Source organism: Rhamphochromis sp. 'chilingali' (assembly GCF_963969265.1).
Source record: "Rhamphochromis sp. 'chilingali' genome assembly, chromosome: 3".
NCBI classification, from domain to species: Eukaryota; Metazoa; Chordata; class Actinopteri; order Cichliformes; family Cichlidae; genus Rhamphochromis; species Rhamphochromis sp. 'chilingali'.
In genome coordinates this window covers 31840835-31861986 of record NC_137931.1, presented here as the reverse complement: position 1 = coordinate 31861986, position 21152 = coordinate 31840835, and the positions used below count along the sequence as shown (strand labels likewise).

General features: G+C 40.4%; 2 protein-coding genes across 4 annotated transcripts; one reads left to right on the top strand and one right to left on the bottom strand.

Annotated features, from left to right (window-relative positions):
* Positions 1–232: 232 nt before the first annotated feature.
* On the bottom strand, positions 233–2089 carry gadd45ab (growth arrest and DNA-damage-inducible, alpha, b). Its single transcript, XM_080878293.1, has 4 exons — positions 1953–2089; positions 1545–1646; positions 1236–1443; positions 233–1031 (listed from the first exon to the last, which is right to left on the bottom strand). Exons 1-4 carry the CDS (start codon positions 2000–2002, stop codon positions 918–920), a joined length of 474 nt encoding a protein of 157 aa, XP_080734419.1. The 5' UTR covers positions 2003–2089; the 3' UTR covers positions 233–917.
* A 746-nt stretch (positions 2090–2835) lies between these two features.
* Positions 2836–20061, top strand: sec16b (SEC16 homolog B, endoplasmic reticulum export factor). 3 transcript variants are annotated; one of them, XM_080878039.1, is made up of 25 exons: positions 2836–2961; positions 3476–3754; positions 3997–4085; positions 4183–4285; positions 6015–6217; positions 6293–6444; positions 8282–8343; positions 8467–8605; positions 8728–8958; positions 9391–9488; positions 11657–11738; positions 11839–11956; positions 12034–12145; positions 12312–12417; positions 13057–13194; positions 13290–13403; positions 15036–15111; positions 15191–15350; positions 15463–15626; positions 15730–15758; positions 15914–16021; positions 16109–16204; positions 16283–16397; positions 16712–16755; positions 17145–20061. In XM_080878039.1, exons 2-24 carry the CDS (start codon positions 3492–3494, stop codon positions 16726–16728), a joined length of 2775 nt encoding a protein of 924 aa, XP_080734165.1. In that variant the 5' UTR covers positions 2836–2961; positions 3476–3491; the 3' UTR covers positions 16729–16755; positions 17145–20061. The 3 variants fall into 3 exon arrangements, with proteins under 3 accessions (XP_080734165.1, XP_080734164.1, XP_080734166.1); XM_080878038.1 differs by having other exon boundaries at positions 2897–3401; XM_080878040.1 differs by having other exon boundaries at positions 2898–3401; positions 16112–16204.
* Positions 20062–21152: the final 1091 nt, after the last annotated feature.

The window sequence follows — 21152 nt, the reverse complement described above, 5'->3', positions numbered from 1 at the left end:
TCTTTGTTGTACACCCTCCTAAACAGGTTGGCTTTATGCTGAAATGCAAAAGAAAAGAAAAGCGAAAGCATATGTCAAGTAAATAAATAAACGAGTCACTTCCCTTGTGACATGTAACAACAAACTCCAAATGTCAGGAAATTCATGCATGATTTTCTAAAAGTGCACGGATGGAGTAGTTGCTGAAAAGGTAAAGCAAAACCCATCTGAGAACTGTTTTTAAATGTTATTTTATTCAAATTTTCAAGGCACAATCTTTTCAACTATGCACAATAAATATAACTTATTAAATTAATAACATAACAAGTTACCGGACAAACATTGTATTGTCCATAATAATAATAATAATAATAATAAACTGTGAAAACTTTCCCTTTTGAGTTATCAGAGTTATCAAAGTGACAAGTTTTTAAATAAGATTAAGTAAATGTTCTCTTGAAGAAATGCTGAGTCAATTTGGTCAAATTTTCATGAGGAGTTTTTCAAGCTGACAGCTGACTGATCCACTCTGTTGTGGTCCAGTTCCTGGAGTCTTGTCAGCTGAGACACTCTGTCGGCTTTTCCCCCAGTCCATGCGCCTGTGCTCGGCACCACGTGTGCTCCATGCTCACATGATTCAGTTTCCTCGAAAATGATTCTTTCTCGGCAGAGAAAGGCGCAGTCATACGTTAAAATCCGGGAACCCAGACAGCTGAGTCACTCTTCCTTGGCCCACAAGTTCACCCTGACCTGGTAAATTTGTTGGAACGCTTGTGCTCTTTTTTTCCCCCCTTCCTTCTCCTAACTCTCCCGTCGCTCCCTCTCCACTTCTCTCTCTCTGGGGCGCTTTCCAATCAAGTCCAACACAGACATTAACACAGGCCTTAGGCAGTTACTTTTTCCCCATTGCACACAATACATTTATATTCCAAGCAGCTTCATCGGTCAGGAAGGTTGATAACAGGCACCCACTGATCCAAACACCGGCAGTCTCTGCAGAATCTGTTCAACTTGCTCAGTGCAGGGTCCTTCCACGGGGATGACTGCGGATTCTGCACAGGAAAGAGCAAAGCGGTTACCATCTGTTCTTTTATGAAACGTGCAAATAATAATTCAGATTGCATAACTGATGCCAACTCCCAAGTGCTGACAGCAGAAACGAGAAGCAATAAACCCCAGGTACATTTGATTGCTCAAAAGGAAATGAGCAATATTCCCAAGGTTTAAACTACACGGACGTGAGTAACAGTACTTACAGTAACTAGAACACAGTGTAAGTCCATTGGCTCTCCTCCAGGCTTCACTCCGCCGAGTATCTCTGCCAGACGCCTCATGTTGCTCACACGCAGGATGTTGATGTCATTCTCGCAGCAGAATGCCTGTATCAAGGTAAAGTGAATCTGCAGAGCCACATCCTCCTCATCATCTGTGGCCAGTAGACACAACACCACATTGTCTGGATCCCTAAAAGCAATGAGGAAAAAGATAAAGCAAACATTACTACTTCATGCTCATCCCAGCTAGTTTTTCATAGTGCGGCAGTAGCGAGCTTACTATCAACTTACACATTGAGTGACTTTGCTGCTTCATAAACTCCGACAGTGATGCAACCCTGAGGCAATGCAGAGCTCAGGACCTCCTCTAACGCTGTAGCCACCGAGTCCATTCTAAAGAAACAAAAGTTTAACAGAACGCGCATGATCAGAGAGGCTGTTAGTTTAAGATTTGATGCCCCAATTTTCCATCTAACGCCGTTCACGTGACATGTGAATGCCAGCTCGTGATGTAACGTTGCATGTGTGATACAAATGCAAGAACCGGGGGACGGCTCAATATAATAGGGCTGAATGTCGGTCACAAAGGGCAGTGTGCAATTATATCTGCAAACCAATAATTCTAACAAAAAGTTTCTAAATTCGTATTAAAAACAGAATTAAATTAAAGGAAAATGCAGAGTTCAACGCAAAGCTAACCTTTCTGTTGAATTATCTCCACTGGTATCTTCAAAAGTCATATTGCACATCCAACCGGGTCTTGGTATAATGTCCAGAGCGGAATCTGTGCGTCCTCTGTTGTCTAGTGAGACTCTCGCTGTGCTCGGAGCGTCCGGGTTCCAGTAGTAAAAATCCTGTGTACGCAGAACTCATTTGCATAAAGCCTACCCAGTTGTGGATGACTGGTCACGTGATTCACATTGAACCTGTGCTTAGAAGAAAGCGACATCCCGTGGCCATAACAGGACAATGACTAATATGAGAATAATCAGAACTAGTTTCTGGAAATATAGTAAAACCAATTCGTCAGTAATCACGAGGCATTTTCAGAATTACAGCAACTAACCAAACATTTTATTTCACTTCCACACGGTGAAACAAAGTAACATGTCATAGCTTCTATGAACATTTGCAAAAAAAAAAAAAAAAAAAAATCCCCAGTAAATATTCATTTTAACAAATAGACCCCAAATGCATTCATGTGTTTTTACAAATACAGATTTAAAACATTAACCTTTAGTGATTTCGTTTTACGGTGCAAAGTAGTTTCTGGCTTCAATATAAAAATGTCTAATAATTTTACAATGGTTTCTTGAACATGACAGTAAGTTCACTGCACTTTAATGACCACCACAGTCACCAGATCGCAATCAAACGGGGTGTGATAGAGCGCGAGATTCGCGTCATGGATGTGCAGCCTACACATCTGCAGCACCATGTGATGGAAGATGTAAATATATGACTTGAATGAAAGGAAATGTGGGATATAGCGCCTCTGCTGGTAAGTAATGTGTACTTTTTTTTTAAACTGTGAAAAAACGTTGGGCTCTGACGCTTTCGCTGTCTCGAAAACTAAATCTGATCGGAGACCAGCTGACCGTCATCTGCATCCTGCCTACCGGCAACGTGGCAAGTTGCGCTTTTTTCTGCACATGCAACCTACAGTCGAAGGCACGGTTTGTCATGTTGTGCTGACGTAGACCAGAAGGTCAGTTTAGTTTTTATTGTGATTATCCCGAGGATGAGCGTGATTTCCTCTTTTACAGCCCCCTGGAACAGCAGCTGTCAAACTCTTCAGGGCGTGCTCCACTGTTTACCTTCAGATCACTGAGATACACAATGCAAACACAACGGCGATCAAGGAATGTGCGCCGCTTATGTGTGCTTTTTAATCTGTTTAATATGTAACTATACTATGGTAATATATATATATACATATATATATATATATAATATATTCCTCGCACTTGGATTTACTCTGATTTCACCTCCAGAGCACCGAGACGACATTTTTTATGGGTCACAGTATTTTGTGAACTTTATCCTCTTGTTATCATACCGATTTGTTATCAGCTCATGTTGTGAGTTTCCCATGGAGTGATGTGGCATTTGTGGATGTACTTTGACTGTGGCTGGGATGTGTGAGCTGTAAGTATAACAAACGTTTGCAACTTTCTTCCTGCGAATTAATGATTGCAGACATTTCCCATTTTTTACCGCAGGTGTTAAAGGGTCATCATGGATCACAGAGGTCACTACTGGCCGGACTCAGGCCGTCATTCCCACAGAACAAAAGACAGAGAGGGATACACCAGCCACTCTCAGCAGGAAAGGGACCAGCTCTATCCACCTCCGGACCTCAGAGAGAGGGACAGGCACTGGGGCCATCCTGATGCCCGTTACAATGTTCATTTCCCTCTGCCTACACCTGACTTTTATCCATACAACAGTCAGCAGTATCAGTATGGGTATGGACCTGAGCACCAAAGACCTCTGTCCAGGTTTGTACAGTTACAAGTGACCCCAACTGGCTACTAAGCTGGAGTTATTATTTGGGTATTATTAGTGTGTTTGTGAATGCAATGTAGGATAAAAGTTGCACAACAGTTGGTAAAAGAAGCCTGGTTCCAACACTGAGCTTAGTGTAGCTTTCTGTCCTTGCTAACAGTGCATGCTGGGATATGCAGTGCATCACAGATGATGGAAATGTAATGACTTCATTAAGATTCTCCTTTATTTTCAGGCATGGTTATGACTATCCACCTTACAGCCACTGGGACTACAGAGACAGCTATGGTTGTTATGACTACAGAGGGCAGCATGGACGACAAGGTGTAGTGATACAAAACAGCCAAGCTTTTTTTTTTTAAAGTCATCTTCTACTCTCTGTATAAGAGAGATGGGATGATGTGTAACGCTGTTTTTTAAGATGGTGGCCAGTGGGGTCCTCAAGAACCATGGAGAGCAGATCGGTACCATGACAGGGCACACAACCAAGAACAACTAGGAAGCGTGAATGCTCAGGAGTACAGGTGGGTCAGTGCACTCTACTTCTATCAAAGCCAGTGCCTTTGCTATCTGATGATACTGTGAAAATGATACCTGCACAAAAGAGAGAGGTACATCCAGAAATGTTGACAGGTTAAACGGTTCTCTAGCACTACAAAGTTTGTATGGAGGGTTTAATAAAAACAAAAAAGAAGAAACAATAAAAAGTAAAAGAAAACCTATAATGTTGGGGTTTCAGTATAATATGTTGTGGTGATAGATGGTCACTCTTGATCAAGAGTGAGTGTAGAAATAAGCTAGAGGAGAATGTGTACACAAGAAATCAACAAACAGGCAAGTACAGGGAGTGCAGAATTATTAGGCAAATGAGTATTTTGTCCACATCATCCTCTTCATGCATGTTGTCTTACTCCAAGCTGTATAGGCTCGAAAGCCTACTACCAATTAAGCATATTAGGTGATGTGCATCTCTGTAATGAGAAGGGGTGTGGTCTAATGACATCAACACCCTATATCAGGATTGCATAATTATTAGGCAACGTCCTTTCCTTTGGCAAAATGGGTCAAAAGAAGGACTTGACAGGCTCAGAAAAGTCAAAAATAGTGAGATATCTTGCAGAGGGATGCAGCAGTCTCAAAATTGCAGAGCTTCTGAAGCGTGATCATCAAACAATCAAGCGTTTCATTCAAAATAGTCAACAGGGTCGCAAGAAGCGTGTGGAAAAACCAAGGCGCAAAATAACTGCCCATGAACTGAGAAAAGTCAAGCGTGCAGCTGCCAAGATGCCACTTGCCACCAGTTTGGCCATATTTCAGAGCTGCAACATCACTGGAGTGCCCAAAAGCACAAGGTGTGCAATACTCAGAGACATGGCCAAGGTAAGAAAGGCTGAAAGACGACCACCACTGAACAAGACACACAAGCTGAAACGTCAAGACTGGGCCAAGAAATATCTCAAGACTGGTTTTTCTAAGGTTTTATGGACTGATGAAATGAGAGTGAGTCTTGATGGGCCAGATGGATGGGCCCGTGGCTGGATTGGTAAAGGGCAGAGAGCTCCAGTCCGACTCAGACGCCAGCAAGGTGGAGGTGGAGTACTGGTTTGGGCTGGTATCATCAAAGATGAGCTTGTGGGGCCTTTTCGGGTTGAGGATGGAGTCAAGCTCAACTCCCAGTCCTACTGCCAGTTTCTGGAAGACACCTTCTTCAAGCAGTGGTACAGGAAGAAGTCTGCATCCTTCAAGAAAAACATGATTTTCATGCAGGACAATGCTCCATCACACGCGTCCAAGTACTCCACAGCGTGGCTGGCAAGAAAGGGTATAAAAGAAGAAAAACTAATGACATGGCCTCCTTGTTCACCTGATCTGAACCCCATTGAGAACCTGTGGTCCATCATCAAATGTCAGATTTACAAGGAGGGAAAACAGTACACCTCTCTGAACAGTGTCTGGGAGGCTGTGGTTGCTGCTGCACGCAATGTTGATGGTGAACAGATCAAAACACTGACAGAATCCATGGATGGCAGGCTTTTGAGTGTCCTTGCAAAGAAAGGTGGCTATATTGGTCGCTGATTTGTTTTTGTTTTGTTTTTGAATGTCAGAAATGTATATTTGTGAATGTGGAGATGTTATATTGGTTTCACTGGTAAAAATAAATAAGAAAGTCACACGAATACAGCATAGACTTAACTGCTATGTGTTCTCGCAGTGAAGAAGAAAGCAATGCACATGAAAATGCATTTCTTCCAGGTACAACCAGGTGAGAGACAGCTCTCAGCATTACCTCAATGACTTTGAGGACAATCCCTCCAGAGACAATGAAGAGATTTCCTCTTTTTACCTTGGGACATTAGAAAGCTCCAAAAACTCAGGGTTATCTTCCAGCAGCTATGAGCTGAGTCAGTACATGAATGGAGCTGAACACAGTGATGCTGCCCCTCAACCCTATGGAGGTGAGCACGCAGTTCCTCTCACGTCCACATTGTCTCTGCTTATGCCTCTTTTTTTAAAGCTTTGTATTTTCTCAGACCAAGCACATGTGCATCAGATGTCAGCTCCTCTGAAGTACTCGATCCCTCATGCTGTTATCAGTTTTGGGCCTGCGGGTCAACTGATTCGGGTCACTACAGGCTTGTCAGGACAGGAGAATGTCAGCCACCTGGAAATCCACAGTCTGGAGGTAGGTTCAGTCAAGTTGTTTAAAAAAAGCAACCGATTTTCATGGAGGATACTACTAATCTTTTACCAGATGAAAATTATAGCACTCTCATGGACCTTAAGGGTCCTAAAGGTATACTATAGTCAGACTAATAGGATTGATTTGGGTCTGTTGGAAAGGATTTCACAAATCCACAATTATTTTGCTCATGTCAGTGATAATTAAGCCATTAACATTAATATTTCATGCATTGTCATTTGTTTAATTTAATTTCCCTTTATTAAAGAAACACATGGGTCCATAACAAATAAAATAAATAAATAAATACATACAGAATAGGGCTGTTCGATATACCGATATATATCGGATGACGATATAAAAATGTCTATGTTTCATTTTACGCTACTGTTTGTTTCGTGGTGTCGCAAAATAAACTGTTTATGGCAATATTTTTTTCATCGTTTTGATGGTCACTGTAGTGGCTATATTAATTTCTTAAAGTTCTCTCTTTCTCTTACATTTAATATAACCACACTACAGACAGACAAGCGTTTGTTTTTATGCCTTGTCGTTAGCAACAACGACGGTAACACCATCGCGTGTCCGTTTGGTCCACATAAGCCTTTCACAATAAAGCTCAAGATCCTGTTGAGACTTTTCAAAATAAACTGAATCACGTGAAGGATGCAGAGTGTTTACGGATGAGAAGCAAAAAAAGAGCCGTCAGGTGCTAAAAAATAAACCTTAGACTCAAACGTTAGAACAGGCTTTTCCCCGCAGCACGCTGTGTAATAAATACTCACAAAGAAAACGGCGGCCGTTACAACTTATGTCTAAAAATGTATAGTTTCTTAAAACACTCAACTCCAGGTACACGACGCCTAGCTGGAAACACTTAACGCAAGTCGAGCTGCCCGAGATTCACAGAATTTACAGAAAATGTTACATTTTTGTGATTTATATCGTTATCGGACGGTAGATGTCTTAATATAAGGATATGATATTTTGGTCATATTGCACAGCCCTAATACAGAATACATTATTTTTTCTGTTGTTGCTTTGTATTCCCCTGAAACGTGTAACACAGCATGTATAATGGTTTCTTGGAAACCTAAAAACTCTTTGAGTTTGAAAATATTTATGTCACAGAGTAGTTAGGGTTATTAATTGGTGAATATTGATTTGTTGAGGTCTTTCCTGCACATTGGTTTTAAGTTTTCCACTACTCAGTAGCTACAAATATATGTTTTATATTTCTACTCGATGTGGCACATTTTGTCCACCATGGTTTTAGTTCTGTTTTGTCTGCTGTCAGTATCAGTATAAATCCATGTTTTGAAACTGCACATGGGAGAATAAGTCTTGATGGAGGATTTTTCTCTTCAAATATACCTCTAGTGTTTTAATTTTTTAATTTTTAATTTTAATTTTAATTTTTACTAAAAGTTATAGTAAAACAGTGGATATGAGTCTACAAACAGTTAAACGCTTCCCCATGAAATTTAGCCTGCTGGGTAATACTCGGGGTCAGAGGCTGGACTTTTTTTCTTTTTTTTTTTTTGTTAACACAGAGGGCTGATCCAGACTTCCTGTATTGGGGTTCTGGTTCAGCAGACTGACACCTTATAATCTTAAATATAACCACTAGGTACGTTAGTAACTACAGTAGTTAATACTATCCAGTTTTCTGTACTAAATAGTAAATCTTGCAGAAATGGGCTTTTATTTTATTTTTGTTTTAGAAATACCTTTATAATTTACAGCTACAGGAGAGTAAATTGGCCCTTACAATAAAACATTAGCAGTAATGTTTCCAGTAAGGTTTCAAGACATTATTTTTGTCTTTAAATGTACATAGGTTATTCTAAGTGAGACACAGGAGCAGCATGAAATGAGAAGCTTCCCAGGGCCTTTAACCAGGTAATAGTCTTTGGTTTTGTAATTCTGAGAATAACAAACTGCATTCAGCTGTATGCCAGATCTAGGATTATTATTAGACTTGTGAGACTTCCATGTTTGAATGTTATGTATATTTTACTGAAGGGAGGATTTGCACAAAGTGGATGCTATAGAGTTTGCCCACCAGATGGCAGGCGCCTGCACGAGGGACAACAAACTGCAAGATAAAAGCTCTGCTGCCCTTTTGTGGAATATTCTGATATTGCTCTGCAGACAGAATGGAGTAAGTGGATTATGTGTTGGCATTACACAGTATGTAGAGGGATCACATTGCCATCAGAGAGACATCAGGGCAATTATTGTGATTATTTTTGATACAGTTGTCACTGTATTTTGGTATTTCAGCAAATAGTCGGGTCAGATATCGCAGAGTTGCTGATGCAGGACTCACATTCAGATGGAAGCTGCCCATCAGATGCCCCCACGCTTATTGACTTCAATGAGGATACAACTGCTGAAGCACCACCTTGCAAAGGAGACGACCTGCTCACAGGAAACCGGAGCAGCTTTAGCTCAGAGAACTCTGAGAAGGGCCTGCAGACCTACACTCAACTACTGCTGGCTGGAAGAAAGAAGGTCTCCACATTCACCTTGAATTAGCTTTTTAACAGCTGCTGACAAGTCTAGCATTTAACTCTAGTGGCTTCAAAAGACGTCAGGCCCACTGCACAGAGCCAAGATAAATTAATGTGACCATGAGACATGATTTTAGTTTTAATCCTCTGCACTTTTCTCTAATGTTTGATTTTGCGTGAAACATTATAGAGACCTCTTTAGAGCAACAGGTAATATGATATTGTATAATGAATGCAAATTTACAATGTTTCCTCTGGGATGCTCTGGAGTAAATATATAAATTAGCATAAAATGAAACTAATCAAGTTAAATTCATGTGTATATATGCAAGAATTTAGTCAGTCACATTTAGTCAGGATAAAATAATCAAATATTAATCAGTCTGTACTGTGTACTGTAGCTCAGTCTCTATCTTTCATATGTGGTTTTCAGGAGGCCCTGGAGTCGGCTATGACCAGCGGCCTGTGGGGACATGCACTTTTTCTGGCCAGCAAAATGGACAACAGGTCCTATATGACTGTACTGAACAGGTGAGAAAACTCATGGCCTCTGAGACGTGACAGCTGAGAGAAATCAGCACACAGCTCTATGTGGTAATTTGTCAAGAATTGCTAAACTTAGATATTTATGGCTTCCTTCACACTTGCGTTAGCACTACTAGGAAGTGTGAGAAATGTTCCTGTCGGTCCATTTTGGTCCAGACTCAAATTATTTGATATATTTCCACAAAATGTGGACTTTCAAATCCTCAGAGGATGAAAAATAGAAACTTTGATGTTCCAGTAACTTCCTCTAGCACTCCCAAGAGGTTTTTCATTTGTCCAACAGTACCTTAGTGATCTGATATGCTAGATAGAAATATTTTAAAATGAGATCTGATTGTTTTTGCTGAAAGCAATCACAGTGAGTACCCAGACTTTCCTGCCTTTAGGCGCAAGGACAGCTAAGATTAGGAGTAGTGATGAGAAGGTTACTTTTTAAAAGTAGAGGTTACATATTCTGCTTCCAGAACAGGAAACTAGACTTGGAGTGGTCTTGAGCAATAGTTCTCCAGGCTTTCTGAAGGTCTTTCAAAGTTTTTTCGTTGGACATTGACTGCTTTTCACTCATTTTCAGTCCAGTTCAGTCCAGTCGTGGTCCTGAACTGTCCATTTTTGAGATTGTTTCTTTTTAACACATTTAACACTGACCTATGACTCATTCAAACATAACAAGGCACCGAACTCAAGAGATGAACCAGTCTTGTGTCTACACATAGCAGAAAACTTAGCAAATAACCAATCTTAAATGATTTCTTTAATCACTTTGTCACCAGCAGCCTGTCGCAAAGGTTTAAATTATTCCCATTTATGTAGTTGAATCTATAAAGGACACTGAAGAAAACACAGTTTCACAGGCATATAATATATTTTTGTCCCAGCAAGGTGATTCCTATAGAGCATTTAATCAAAAACCTGGCACATATCCTAAAAAATGAAAACGGGAAACTTGACAAAGGGGGGATAAAATAAGGTGTAGCAGCCCTAAAATCTACAGCAGATGAAGCAGCATCTGAAAGCAATATCCTTTAGAAATAGGGGGAGAAATCCAGCAAAGAGCTGAAAGTGTACCTCAGAATTACATCTGTCACTTCATTTGATCTATCTACTGAAGCTTCCCTAGAATTGATCCCACTGGATGAGCCATTCCACTATGCTAAATTAATCAAAACATGGACTGACAATCAGTGGCAACAAGTCTTGTAGTGAGTATCCACCACCATTCTGAAAACACAGTGGAGGTTCTGTCATGAAGCAGAAGCCATCAACCTTCCAAAGAAGAGCTTTGAGTGTCCCTCAAAAAGCCTGGAGAAGTATTCCTGAAGACTACCTAAAGAAATTATGAGAAAGCTGCTTAAGGGGGTTTAGGTTGTTTTGAAAAATAAAGATATTCATGCCTGATATTAACTTTGAAGATCATTATAATTGTACAAACTCAGTTTGCCATAAATACTCCGTTTGGCTTTTGCACCATATTGCATTAATTTTTTTGTTTTATATTTTTGTTTCAATTAATTTGAGCGTCAGCTATTTTTCAGAGTTTCAGAGTGTGTGTGTCTAACCGCGCTGGTTGGTTTTAATTGTTTTCAAAATGTTTAGTTTTTTTGTTGTTTTTTTTAGTTTCACTGTCATTTTTATTTACTAACTAATTAATGACAATATAGGTGCTGTTTGTCAGTGGAAACGTTTGAAAAGTTCACCAAACGTATTAGAGAAGAACAGTTGGCTTTCCCTCATACACTAAAAATCGGTACCAAAGCCTCGTAATTAAAATCATTTATTTCTAGTTTTCTTTTTTGTTTAGTTTTCATTAACAGTAATAAACAGAAATCATTATAATACAGATATTCTCATTAAACTCCCGTGAGCTATTTATCATGTAACCCAGTCTAGTTTTTACAGACTATTTGTACAGACTAAGTGGTATGTCTCAGCAGCCCAGCAGCAGGTTGTCAGTAGAGGAATGTCTGGGGAGAAGGCTGGCAGATAGGCAGACTGATTTTGATTTGTAATTGACAAGAGGGGCAGAATCTGAGCTATCAGTGTGGTGTTTCACTTGTGTGCATACTAGCAGAACAGATGCACTTTAAATGGGATAGTTCCTGTTTTTGTAAAGCCTTGCTTAAGACGTGCAGTGACACAGGCTGCTCTGTTGGCAGGTTCACAGGCCAGCTAACGCCCAGTGATCCCCTCCAGACTCTCTTCCAGCTGCGTTCTGGGAGAATTCCTGCTGCAGCCACGGTAAAATATCCAGAACCTAACAAAACTCTTATATGAAGACAAGCTTATGCTATAGCCTGTATCTTATTACTAAGGTTTAATAGTGATTTTCTGTGCTCAGTGCTGTGGAAATGAAAAATGGGGAGACTGGAGGCCCCATCTGGCTGTTATGCTCTCCAATGAGACAGGAGATCCAGCCATCCAACAGAAGGCCATCGTCACCATGGGAGATACACTCGGTACTGATACACCGACTGACTGACAGGTTGTCATGCACACACATACAAACTGATGTGTGTTGCTTTTCCCTGTGCAGCCTCCAGAGGCCTCATACATGCTGCCCATGTGTGCTACTTGACAGCCAGTGTTCCCTTCGGGGTGTTTACACAGAAGGCTGAGAGACTGGCACTTCTAGGCAGCAGCCACAGGTGAGCTGTGATTCAGACTTGCTGCCATTCATCAGTCCAAGTGCTGTTCATCTGGTTATACTGACAGCACAAGCTTAATTTTCTGCTGAAACACGTGCATGTCTTATTTTGATCTTAATTTCTGTCAGCTCTTTGCTTTGAATTTGTCTGTTTTTATTTCCTCTAGGAAATTGTTTGAGTGCTTTGCCACAAACACTGCCATCCAGTGCACTGAACTATATGAGTATTGCCAGACTCTTGGGAACAAAAGCTTTTCAATACCCTCCTTTCAAGTGGGTGCTACTTATATTTTTTGTGTTAATGGTGTACCAAATGAAAATATCAAATTTAAAGGCACCGAATATTCTCTGTGTCATCTAACATCTAACATTTTTCCATTATAACACAGCTCCACTAGCACATAGAATACATTTCCCCCCATCAATTTATTAGACACTTTTACACAGTTTAACAAAAGGTTTCTAGTTTGGATTCAATACAGGAAGATAATACATTAACATTTCATTCAGAATCAGAATATCTTTTTGTTGCAATGTATGGTCCTTGAGAACATCTGGAAGGTGAAGGTAACAGTGGTAATTGGAGCACTTGGTGCAGTGACCCCCAAGCTAGTTGAGAGGCTCCAGCAAATCCCAGGAACAACTTCCAAGATCTCTGTCCAGAAGATCGCAGTCCTAGGAACAGCAAAGATACTGCTTGGGACCCTCAAGTCCTAGACCTCTGGTAGAGGACCTGATCTTGAAGGATAAAGATTGCCGGCAAAACTTTGCCCATCTTTTGTATCTCTGGACACTATTTTAGACTCACTGCATTAGATCAAACAACCCTTAGCAAAGACTTAAATATTTGGAATCATTACCATTAAATCTGCAATAAATGCATGACTGTGGTTATTGTTGTATTTTGGTCAGGTGTATAAGTTCCTGTACGCCAATCGTCTGTTGGACTGTGGGCTTTCATCTCAGGCCTTTGATTATTGTGAGGTGGTCGGACAGGCGATCCTCAGGCATCAGGAGCCTTTCTTTGTGCTGACTGGTGAAGTCGTCAAGGTAAACCTACAGGTTGTCTTACACATCTGACTAACTATCAGTGATCTGTTCAATTACGACACAATGGTTATACTGTATGTATGTTTTTCTTGCAGCTGTCAGACAGACTGAGATACTCAGAGGGTCAGTTCAGTGAAGCAGGGCTCCATAGAGACGGGCAAGAACCTGATTGGCTGAAGCACCTACGTGCTAGGCACCACAGTTTACAGGTGATCAGGTTCTTCAGTCTTTTCACATCATACTATGTTTACCTGTGTGTGAGAGGAAATGTCTCCGTTGTCACTGCTGTACAAGGAAGAATTAAATCGTGGAGGAAATGTATGATATATGAGGGTTTCTAATTTAGCTTAGCATCAGTTCAGCACTGTCAGCAATCACAACTGCTCACAAGTGACTTGTGATTTTATTGTGCACATTTTTCCCTCATCACACCTTGAACAGGAGTGATACGAGGTACCTAATCAAAACGGTAAGTGAGGCATATTTTTTCAGATATCAGTGGTATTATTTGCACACATAAGTTACTGTTGCGTTCCTGTGATATAAAAATAAGTAGTAGGAAGTTGTTTCATGAATTAGGCTCGCAAATCATCATTGTTCTGATGGTTGTGTCATGGTCCCTGGGTCTGGGATACCTTTTTTTTAAATTAAAGTGTTTCTTGGTTTCTTTTTATTTTATTTCAAAATTCTGATTTCACATCTAGTTTTTTCATGTTTAGGTTTGGTTAGGGTCTCTGTGTATTCCTGCCTCCCTTAGTTATTTCCTGGTTCATTTTGTTAACCTTTGCCCTACGTGTTTAGTGTTCAGTTTTACTTTCCTGAGTCTAATTTCCCTGATTAGTTCCAGCTGTGTTCCCTGGTGTTTCCCATCTATCTAAGTACCTTGTGTGTATTTATAACTCAAGTCTCCTCTTGCCCTTTTTTGTGTCCTTTCTCAGTGTTATGTGCTCCTCTGCTCCATGCTTTCTGTGGTTCCTGCGGTTCCTGCTTTACTCTCGGTTATGTGCTCCATTGTTCTGAATTTTACCCTAGATTCGTAGGTTTTTGATTCCTGGTTACAGCTGTGAATTGAAGACTTCACCATTAGAGCTGTTTTTTGAGTTCATGTTCCATTTCCTGAATCCAGCGTATTGGGTTCATATCCTGCCTCACAGCCATTTATGATAGACCGCTAAATATTTTCATTATATCTTTCTCTACATTTCAAATCCCTTTACTTACTCATTAATAAGAAAAAAACTACTTTAATAGATTTTAAAGGAATAAAAATGGTCCCTTAAATTGCTTCAGTTTCCATATTTATGTAAACATTCAGGGCTGATTATGCTACTAAAAATAATAATTATTAATCATTATAAAATGTATTGAATATTGGTTATGCCAGTTGTGTAGCAAAGCTTTTTTAGTCATGTTACTGTGTCAGTAGAGTTGGTAATGTTATCCCATCTGGTGGTTGCTCCTCTACTGTAGAGCGAACTAAAATATCTCAGCAGCTATTGGATGGATTACCATGAAATTTGGTACAGACATGCAGGGATCCCAGGCACTGTAGCCTATGATGACAAGTTTGACATAAGATGAACATATTGAATGGTTGCTTCTGAATTTTGCAAAGACAGCTCTAGCTCCTTTCGTCTAGCACCACCAATATTTCACTTCTTTTTAACTATTGTCATTTTGGCTTTATAACAAAATGACTGTCAAATTAATTTCATCACATGGTAAATGTTGTACTTGGGAAATATTAGCATCTGTGGAGTGTACACGGTACAAACTCACACTGCTAACATAGCTGTAATGGAACTTAAACTCTGTAACTAATATGGTGTTATCTTTATTAGACTGGAACTGTCGACTCTACTGAAGCATACCAGCCAGCTCCTGGGAATACTGTTATGTCACATGAAATGCCCTCAGGTAACTTTGCATTGTGTAGCTTTTTTCACACTGTAGAGCAGAAGTATACCTTAATAAAATGCTTTTTTTCCCTATGCAGAATCAGATTTAGATGATTTGAGCCACGGCATTCAGAGTCCTGAGCCTGAACTCCTTTATTATAGAGGACATGAGGACCAAGAAAGCATATTGCATGAAGATGGAGGAGACACTGAGGAAATGGCAGTGAGGTCATGGGGCATGGGAGCAGCTCAGGACTGGTGTGCCTCATTTACTTTTTCTTTCACACAGACAACACTCTTACTTGATATGTGTAACTGAGTCCTGACAGAGTCTATTATGTCACTGATCTCTCTCTGCCTCTTTGTCTAGGCCACAGGCCCACTGCCCGGCTACACCAGTAACAGTGGCCTATACTCCCTCATTGCCCACAGTGGCTCCAAGCCAGAACTTCAGTTATCATAACACAGATAGTGGTGAAGTCAAAAGTGCCTCACAACATTGTCCTCCAAATAATCTGCCAGCAATAGCAGAGGGTGAGACTCTAATGTTAGACAGCAATCATTCCCTTCTCTGTTCGGGTATTTACTATGGCCCGCGGTGAGTCAGTGTGACATTTTCTTTTTATTGCTTTTACAGGGGCCGGAGCATCCTCTGGAGCAGGGATGGTGAGAAATGCATTTTAATATTCCACTGGCAACTTTTCGCTTTGATTTATTTATCGCATAAGCATAATTTTAAAGATTACATTCAAATGTATTGTGCTGTGCATTGATTAGTGCTGCTTATAAGTTAAAATGTTTGCCTTTATTTGCCTTTGAAGATACACGGTCAGATGATTGAGACGAACTTCGGTCAGCCGGGACAAGTCGAGCAGATTGTCCCTCAAGGATTGAAAGCTTCTGAGGACACCACTGAGCCTCCTAAACAGGTGGGTGGGCTGCCTATCATATGTCACACAGCTTTCAGTGACATTAGAATTAGTTTACATGCATCACACTTTGTTCTGTGTTAAAAGCAGAACACAAAGAAAGGATGGTTCAGTGGCTGGTTCAAGTCAAAACCTAAAGTGGTCCAAAAAGAGGCTTCAGAGCAGGGAGGCCCAGCTCACACAGTAAGTATCAAGCATACTATGAGCTCAGATGTGATCTCAGTTTTCATTTAATGATACTAATCGCTGTGTATGTTACAGGACTTTTCGCCATCTGCTGACGTCTGTCCTCCTCCACCGCCTGCCAGTATCCCTCCTGGCACGTTTCCACCACAGTCTTCCACTGCTGGGATTAATCCATTCTCACGGAAAGCAGGTGGGTCACGTGATCAGTTACATAATATTCTGGCTCTGTGTCAGTGTTAGTCACTTATCACTATTTTAATAATAGATTTCAACATAAACATGTTGTCAGCTTCCACATTCTTATGGTATGTTCTGAGGTCAATGAGTGTCTTAGCTAGCGTGTCCAGTTTCATATATTACAGTCATGATGGACACCGCTTGGATTTTTTTTAGTGCAGAAACTTAAAACATTGCAAGTGTTTCGGCTGTTACTGAGGACATTTTACCTCCATTTAACTCTACAAATGTGAGCATTTTCTTTAAATACCCATGTCTTCACTATAGGCCAGCAGCTGGGTTAGAAACCGTGAGACTCACCTCTGTCACAGGTAAATGACGTTACTTAAGCTCCTAGGACCTGCCGTCCACATATGTGGACATCACATTTTGGGTTATTTAGACTAAAATACTCAATTTTGCTCTACATGGGCCTGATATCCACTTACGAGGGCATTATACTGCTACTGTTCTATCAAAATTTTAAATGAATATCCTCAGATGTGGCTCTTAATTTTCTTAAAAACAAAAATAAGGTTAAAAAAAAAATCAGGTAATTCTTTGTTTTTACATTCATCTGGCCCCAATATGCCCAAATATCAAAGAGAAATTAAAAATGCATGTCGTGGAAGAGTTCGGGTCTTAGGAGGTTAAAGATAAGCATATTGATTCTTTATAATTCTTTACGGATTCACATTAACTAAACATGTTCTGTTTGCAGGGTCATGCGTCTTGCACCAAAAGTGAGGATATCACAATGTCACACCACATGTCGTGTACTGTAAGATGCATACCGCTCACTAGTTCTTTTTTAGTAATGCCCTTTAAAATCCTAGAGCTTGCAAACCATGATGTTCCTTGTTAGTTACAGGAATACTCTGCATCGACTTGGATATCAACTCATATTGCAGTGACAAAAACAGCTGAGGTGTGTTCTAAAAGCTGACTTAGGGGAAATTACCAGCAGACGCAGTACATATCTTGGGAAAGGGATAGCTTAACTCAGAGCAATCACGCCAGCAACACTGGGGCTGAAGTTCTACTGTGGCAAAAAATGTTGGTGTAACTGTGATCACTATGCCACGATCATCTGTGCTATATGCTGCAATTAAATATCCAGCTAAATATAAGCATGGAAAATATTTAAAGATATACACACATATACCACTGCAGTTATATTATCTATGCTCCAACCACTGTTTTAAAACAGAAATAAGACGCACACTAATAAATGCTGTGGTCACAGAAGCTTTTTAAGCATAATTTGTAGCCCAGCTTTGCAGAGCTGTACCACATCATGGGCAGTACTTGATTATTTTCTGTCATCTGAAAAGTGCAACAGTTGTATTTTAAATTGCACACGGGACAGAAAATAAATGCTGAAAATAAAATTGGAATAGTGTCTTCTCATGTTGTCATACTGCCAAGATTGATGATACCACATGGCGAGAGAGGGGAGGATAGCTCAGGGAAGACCTCTACCAGCCAAATACCCAGTACCCACTTACAGCCTCTACACCCACCAGAGAGCAGACGCTTCCAGGACCAAACTGTTTATGTGCTGATGACTTATTTGTAATGAAATGGAGCTCAGCATATAAAAGGTTGATTTTACACACTGCTCTTTAAATTGTATATAAAAAACAGTAATATATACTCTTGTAATTGATTTTAGATTGACCTTTTTTATTTCTGTGTCACCGTGTAAACATGTTTGGATGTAACTGGGATGTTGTTAAGTCATTTGACTTTAAGTTTCAATGTATTGTGTTTTTGTACCTCTATACGACCACATGAAATGTGTTTATTCTCTAGCTTTTCAGCAGATTCTCGCAGCAGAGGAAAGTATTATTAAAAGCTGTATCTGCAGTCATGTTAATAGTCACATATTGAATAATTACATCTTGCCAAGAAATAGCTGCAATTCCCGACAGAGCCTCTCAATTAATGTAGAGCAAGTGACAACACGGCAGGTGCCGTCTCCTTTTACGATTAGTCTGCAGTAGCCAAGAATGAGTGGCACACGCTGGCCTTGAATTCAACACACGCACAAACAAACACACACATGCAGATGAGCAGCATGTGAACTACGGCATACGTCCTGCCAATAAAGTGTCACTATACAAATTATCAGAGTGGATTTATGAAAGACTGCTTAAAATGGCATCCAGATGAGACTATACTAGAACCTAATATATTTCGAACAAAGTTACATATTTTGATAATTGGAAAATAAACAAATAAAAAAACCTCAACAGGCAGACATCTTATACAAAATCTTTATTGAGATTCGGATTCACAATAAAATGCTAGTTCACTTTTACTCACTGATAAACTCCAAACATGCTACGCTTCTTGTACATGTAGCAATATGATTACAAAGAACCAAAACTCAGAAGATGGCAGCATGCATGATTAAAATACATTTAAACCTAACGTATAGGAATCTGACATCTAGTACAATATCATAAATGCTATTACTGTGTTTAGAAAATATCACACTCTGTATCCGGGCAAACTCAATTTTTCTCACTATGTGTATTTCTGTTGGTAAAATAGAAATTAAACTACAAAAGTAAGCATGACAAATGCTGTAGTTGAATAAATAAAGCGCACTATGAATACAAAGTACTAGTACGTGAAATTCACATCCAAAAAGTCAAAATCAGCAAAAAGAGTAAGCAGTAACTGACTGGCAATCCAGCTTCCCTGAATGATTACAAATGCACTGGTCTATTAATGTTGTCACAGTAATGTTTTTAGTATCAGTGATGCAAAATCTTATCTACTCAAGAGCAGTACTTAAATATTGTAATTGTATTTGTATTATTCTTCGCAAGGGTTAAGAACAATAAGCTGCCTATCATTTGAAGCTGGTATGTCTAGTGTATGTTTGGCTTCTGCCACTGTTGCTACAGAGTGGTGGTGCATTTATGTATTTCCACACTTCCTTTGGGAAATGTGTTGTAAAGTTCATGGCTGTAGTGCATGATTGAAGAAGTCGTATGATAAAATGCCTAAATGCCTAAATGCAAAACTGCTATATTGTGGGTAACATTAATTACATTTACAGTGCATTCACAGTTTTAAAAAAGGGTTCAGTGCTCTTTTAATGAGTTTCATATCACACCATTAAACTGTCAGCTCCAGTGTCAGTGCTGTGCTGGCGGTAATTTTTATCCCAAGACATTCTCGTGGGAACCCAGCACCCTGGGGAAACAGAGTGAAGATTTTACAGCTCATGGCACTCTAAATAAATATTGCTCATTAGCATATGTAAAGTGGTGCCCTATAACCTTTTGTCCAATGTTTCTTGACCTTAATAACTGAAATGAAACAGCTGTAGCACAGTAATGGATATGTACAGTTCTTGTCTTTAACAGGCTGCGACACTTTTGTCCCCATGTTTCTGCACATGCTGTGCAAGTTTTGTGGAACACTGGAAAGATTTGTCACATTCTGTGCAAACAAAAATCCTCCCTGCACAGTTTTGCTCCTGATGAAGCTTCAGTTTTGCTGGGTGGCTAAAATTCTTGCTGCAGCCCACGCAGTTGTGGGGTTTCTCTTTACTATGTATGAACTGGTGACGAACAAGACGGGAAGCCATGGCAAATGCCACGCCACATTCTGTGCACTTATGGGGCCGCACTCCGCTGTGAATGGCTTCATGCTCGGTCAGGTTGGAGGACTTTGTGAAACACTTGGAGCACACAGAGCAGACAAAAGGACGCACTCCTCTGTGGATTTTCTGGTGCTCTGCCATGCGGCTAGCCAGGGCAAACCTCTTCCCACAGTCGGGGCAGGAGAAGGGTCTTTCTCCCAGGTGCTTACGCTCGTGGCGCTTCAGAGCTAGGGGTTTATTGAAGGTCTTGCCGCAGTGCGTGCATGGGAAGGGCTTGTCATTGGTGTGCATGTTCCGCTCATGCTTCCGCAGGTCTGAAGAGCGGATGAAATCCTTGCCGCAGGTGTCACAGATGTATGGCTTTTCACCAGTGTGTGTACGGATATGCTTACGGTAATCTGAGGACCAGATATAGCTTTTGACACAGAAGGGGCAGTGATACGGTCTTTCACCCGTGTGCAGACGCTTGTGTTGCTGCAGCGTGCCTTGATGAGAGTAAGCCTTGCCACATATATCACATACATGCGGCTTGAGGCCTGTGTGTGTTTGTAAGTGACTCTGCAGGTTGCACAGCTTCTTGAAAGCCCATTGGCAGTGCATGCATTTGAATGGACGTTCCTCTGTGTCAGTGTCAACTCCATTGCGTTTTTTCATTGCTACCAAAAGTCGAGGGATTTTGTCGTCTTTACACTTTTTAAGCAATTTCATAAGTGAAGGACTATTTACATTCAGATGTTTGGTCTTATTCTCACCTTCGCTTGGAGAAGATTCCTCACTACTTAACTCTAGCTTAGATGTCCTCTGTTGGTCTGAGACATCACTTTGGCTCTTGGATTGTTTCAAGAACATGCTTTCATTCTGTGTCACAGCATCCTGGAGCACGTCATTTGGTTTACATATTTCATTGGTCTTAGTGTATGTAGTGCATCGTAGCGATGCCCCTTTGTGTTCTTGCTCATCCTGGATTGGTGTTTCTTCTCCTGGTGAAAGCCCTGCAAACCTCTCCACAAGAGAGAAGTTTGGTGTTTGAGGATTCAGATAAAGGATTCCAGTCTCATTTCTCTCTGGGAATGGCTCCATCCTTACACCATTACTGCCAAATGAAGA

Excerpts from the sequence above, each read along its gene's own strand:
- gadd45ab (XM_080878293.1), bottom strand. The coding sequence starts at position 2,002 with ATGTGCAATATGACTTTTGAAGATACCAGTGGAGATAATTCAACAGAA. Across the intron at positions 1,647-1,952 it reads GGAGATAATTCAACAGAAAG|AATGGACTCGGTGGCTACAG; the intron begins GTTAGCTTTGCG and ends TTGTTTCTTTAG. Across the intron at positions 1,444-1,544 it reads GCAGCAAAGTCACTCAATGT|GGATCCAGACAATGTGGTGT; the intron begins GTAAGTTGATAG and ends CATTGCTTTTAG.
- sec16b (XM_080878039.1), top strand. The coding sequence starts at position 3,492 with ATGGATCACAGAGGTCACTACTGGCCGGACTCAGGCCGTCATTCCCAC. Across the intron at positions 3,755-3,996 it reads CACCAAAGACCTCTGTCCAG|GCATGGTTATGACTATCCAC; the intron begins GTTTGTACAGTT and ends CTTTATTTTCAG. Across the intron at positions 13,195-13,289 it reads TGACTGGTGAAGTCGTCAAG|CTGTCAGACAGACTGAGATA; the intron begins GTAAACCTACAG and ends TTTTTCTTGCAG.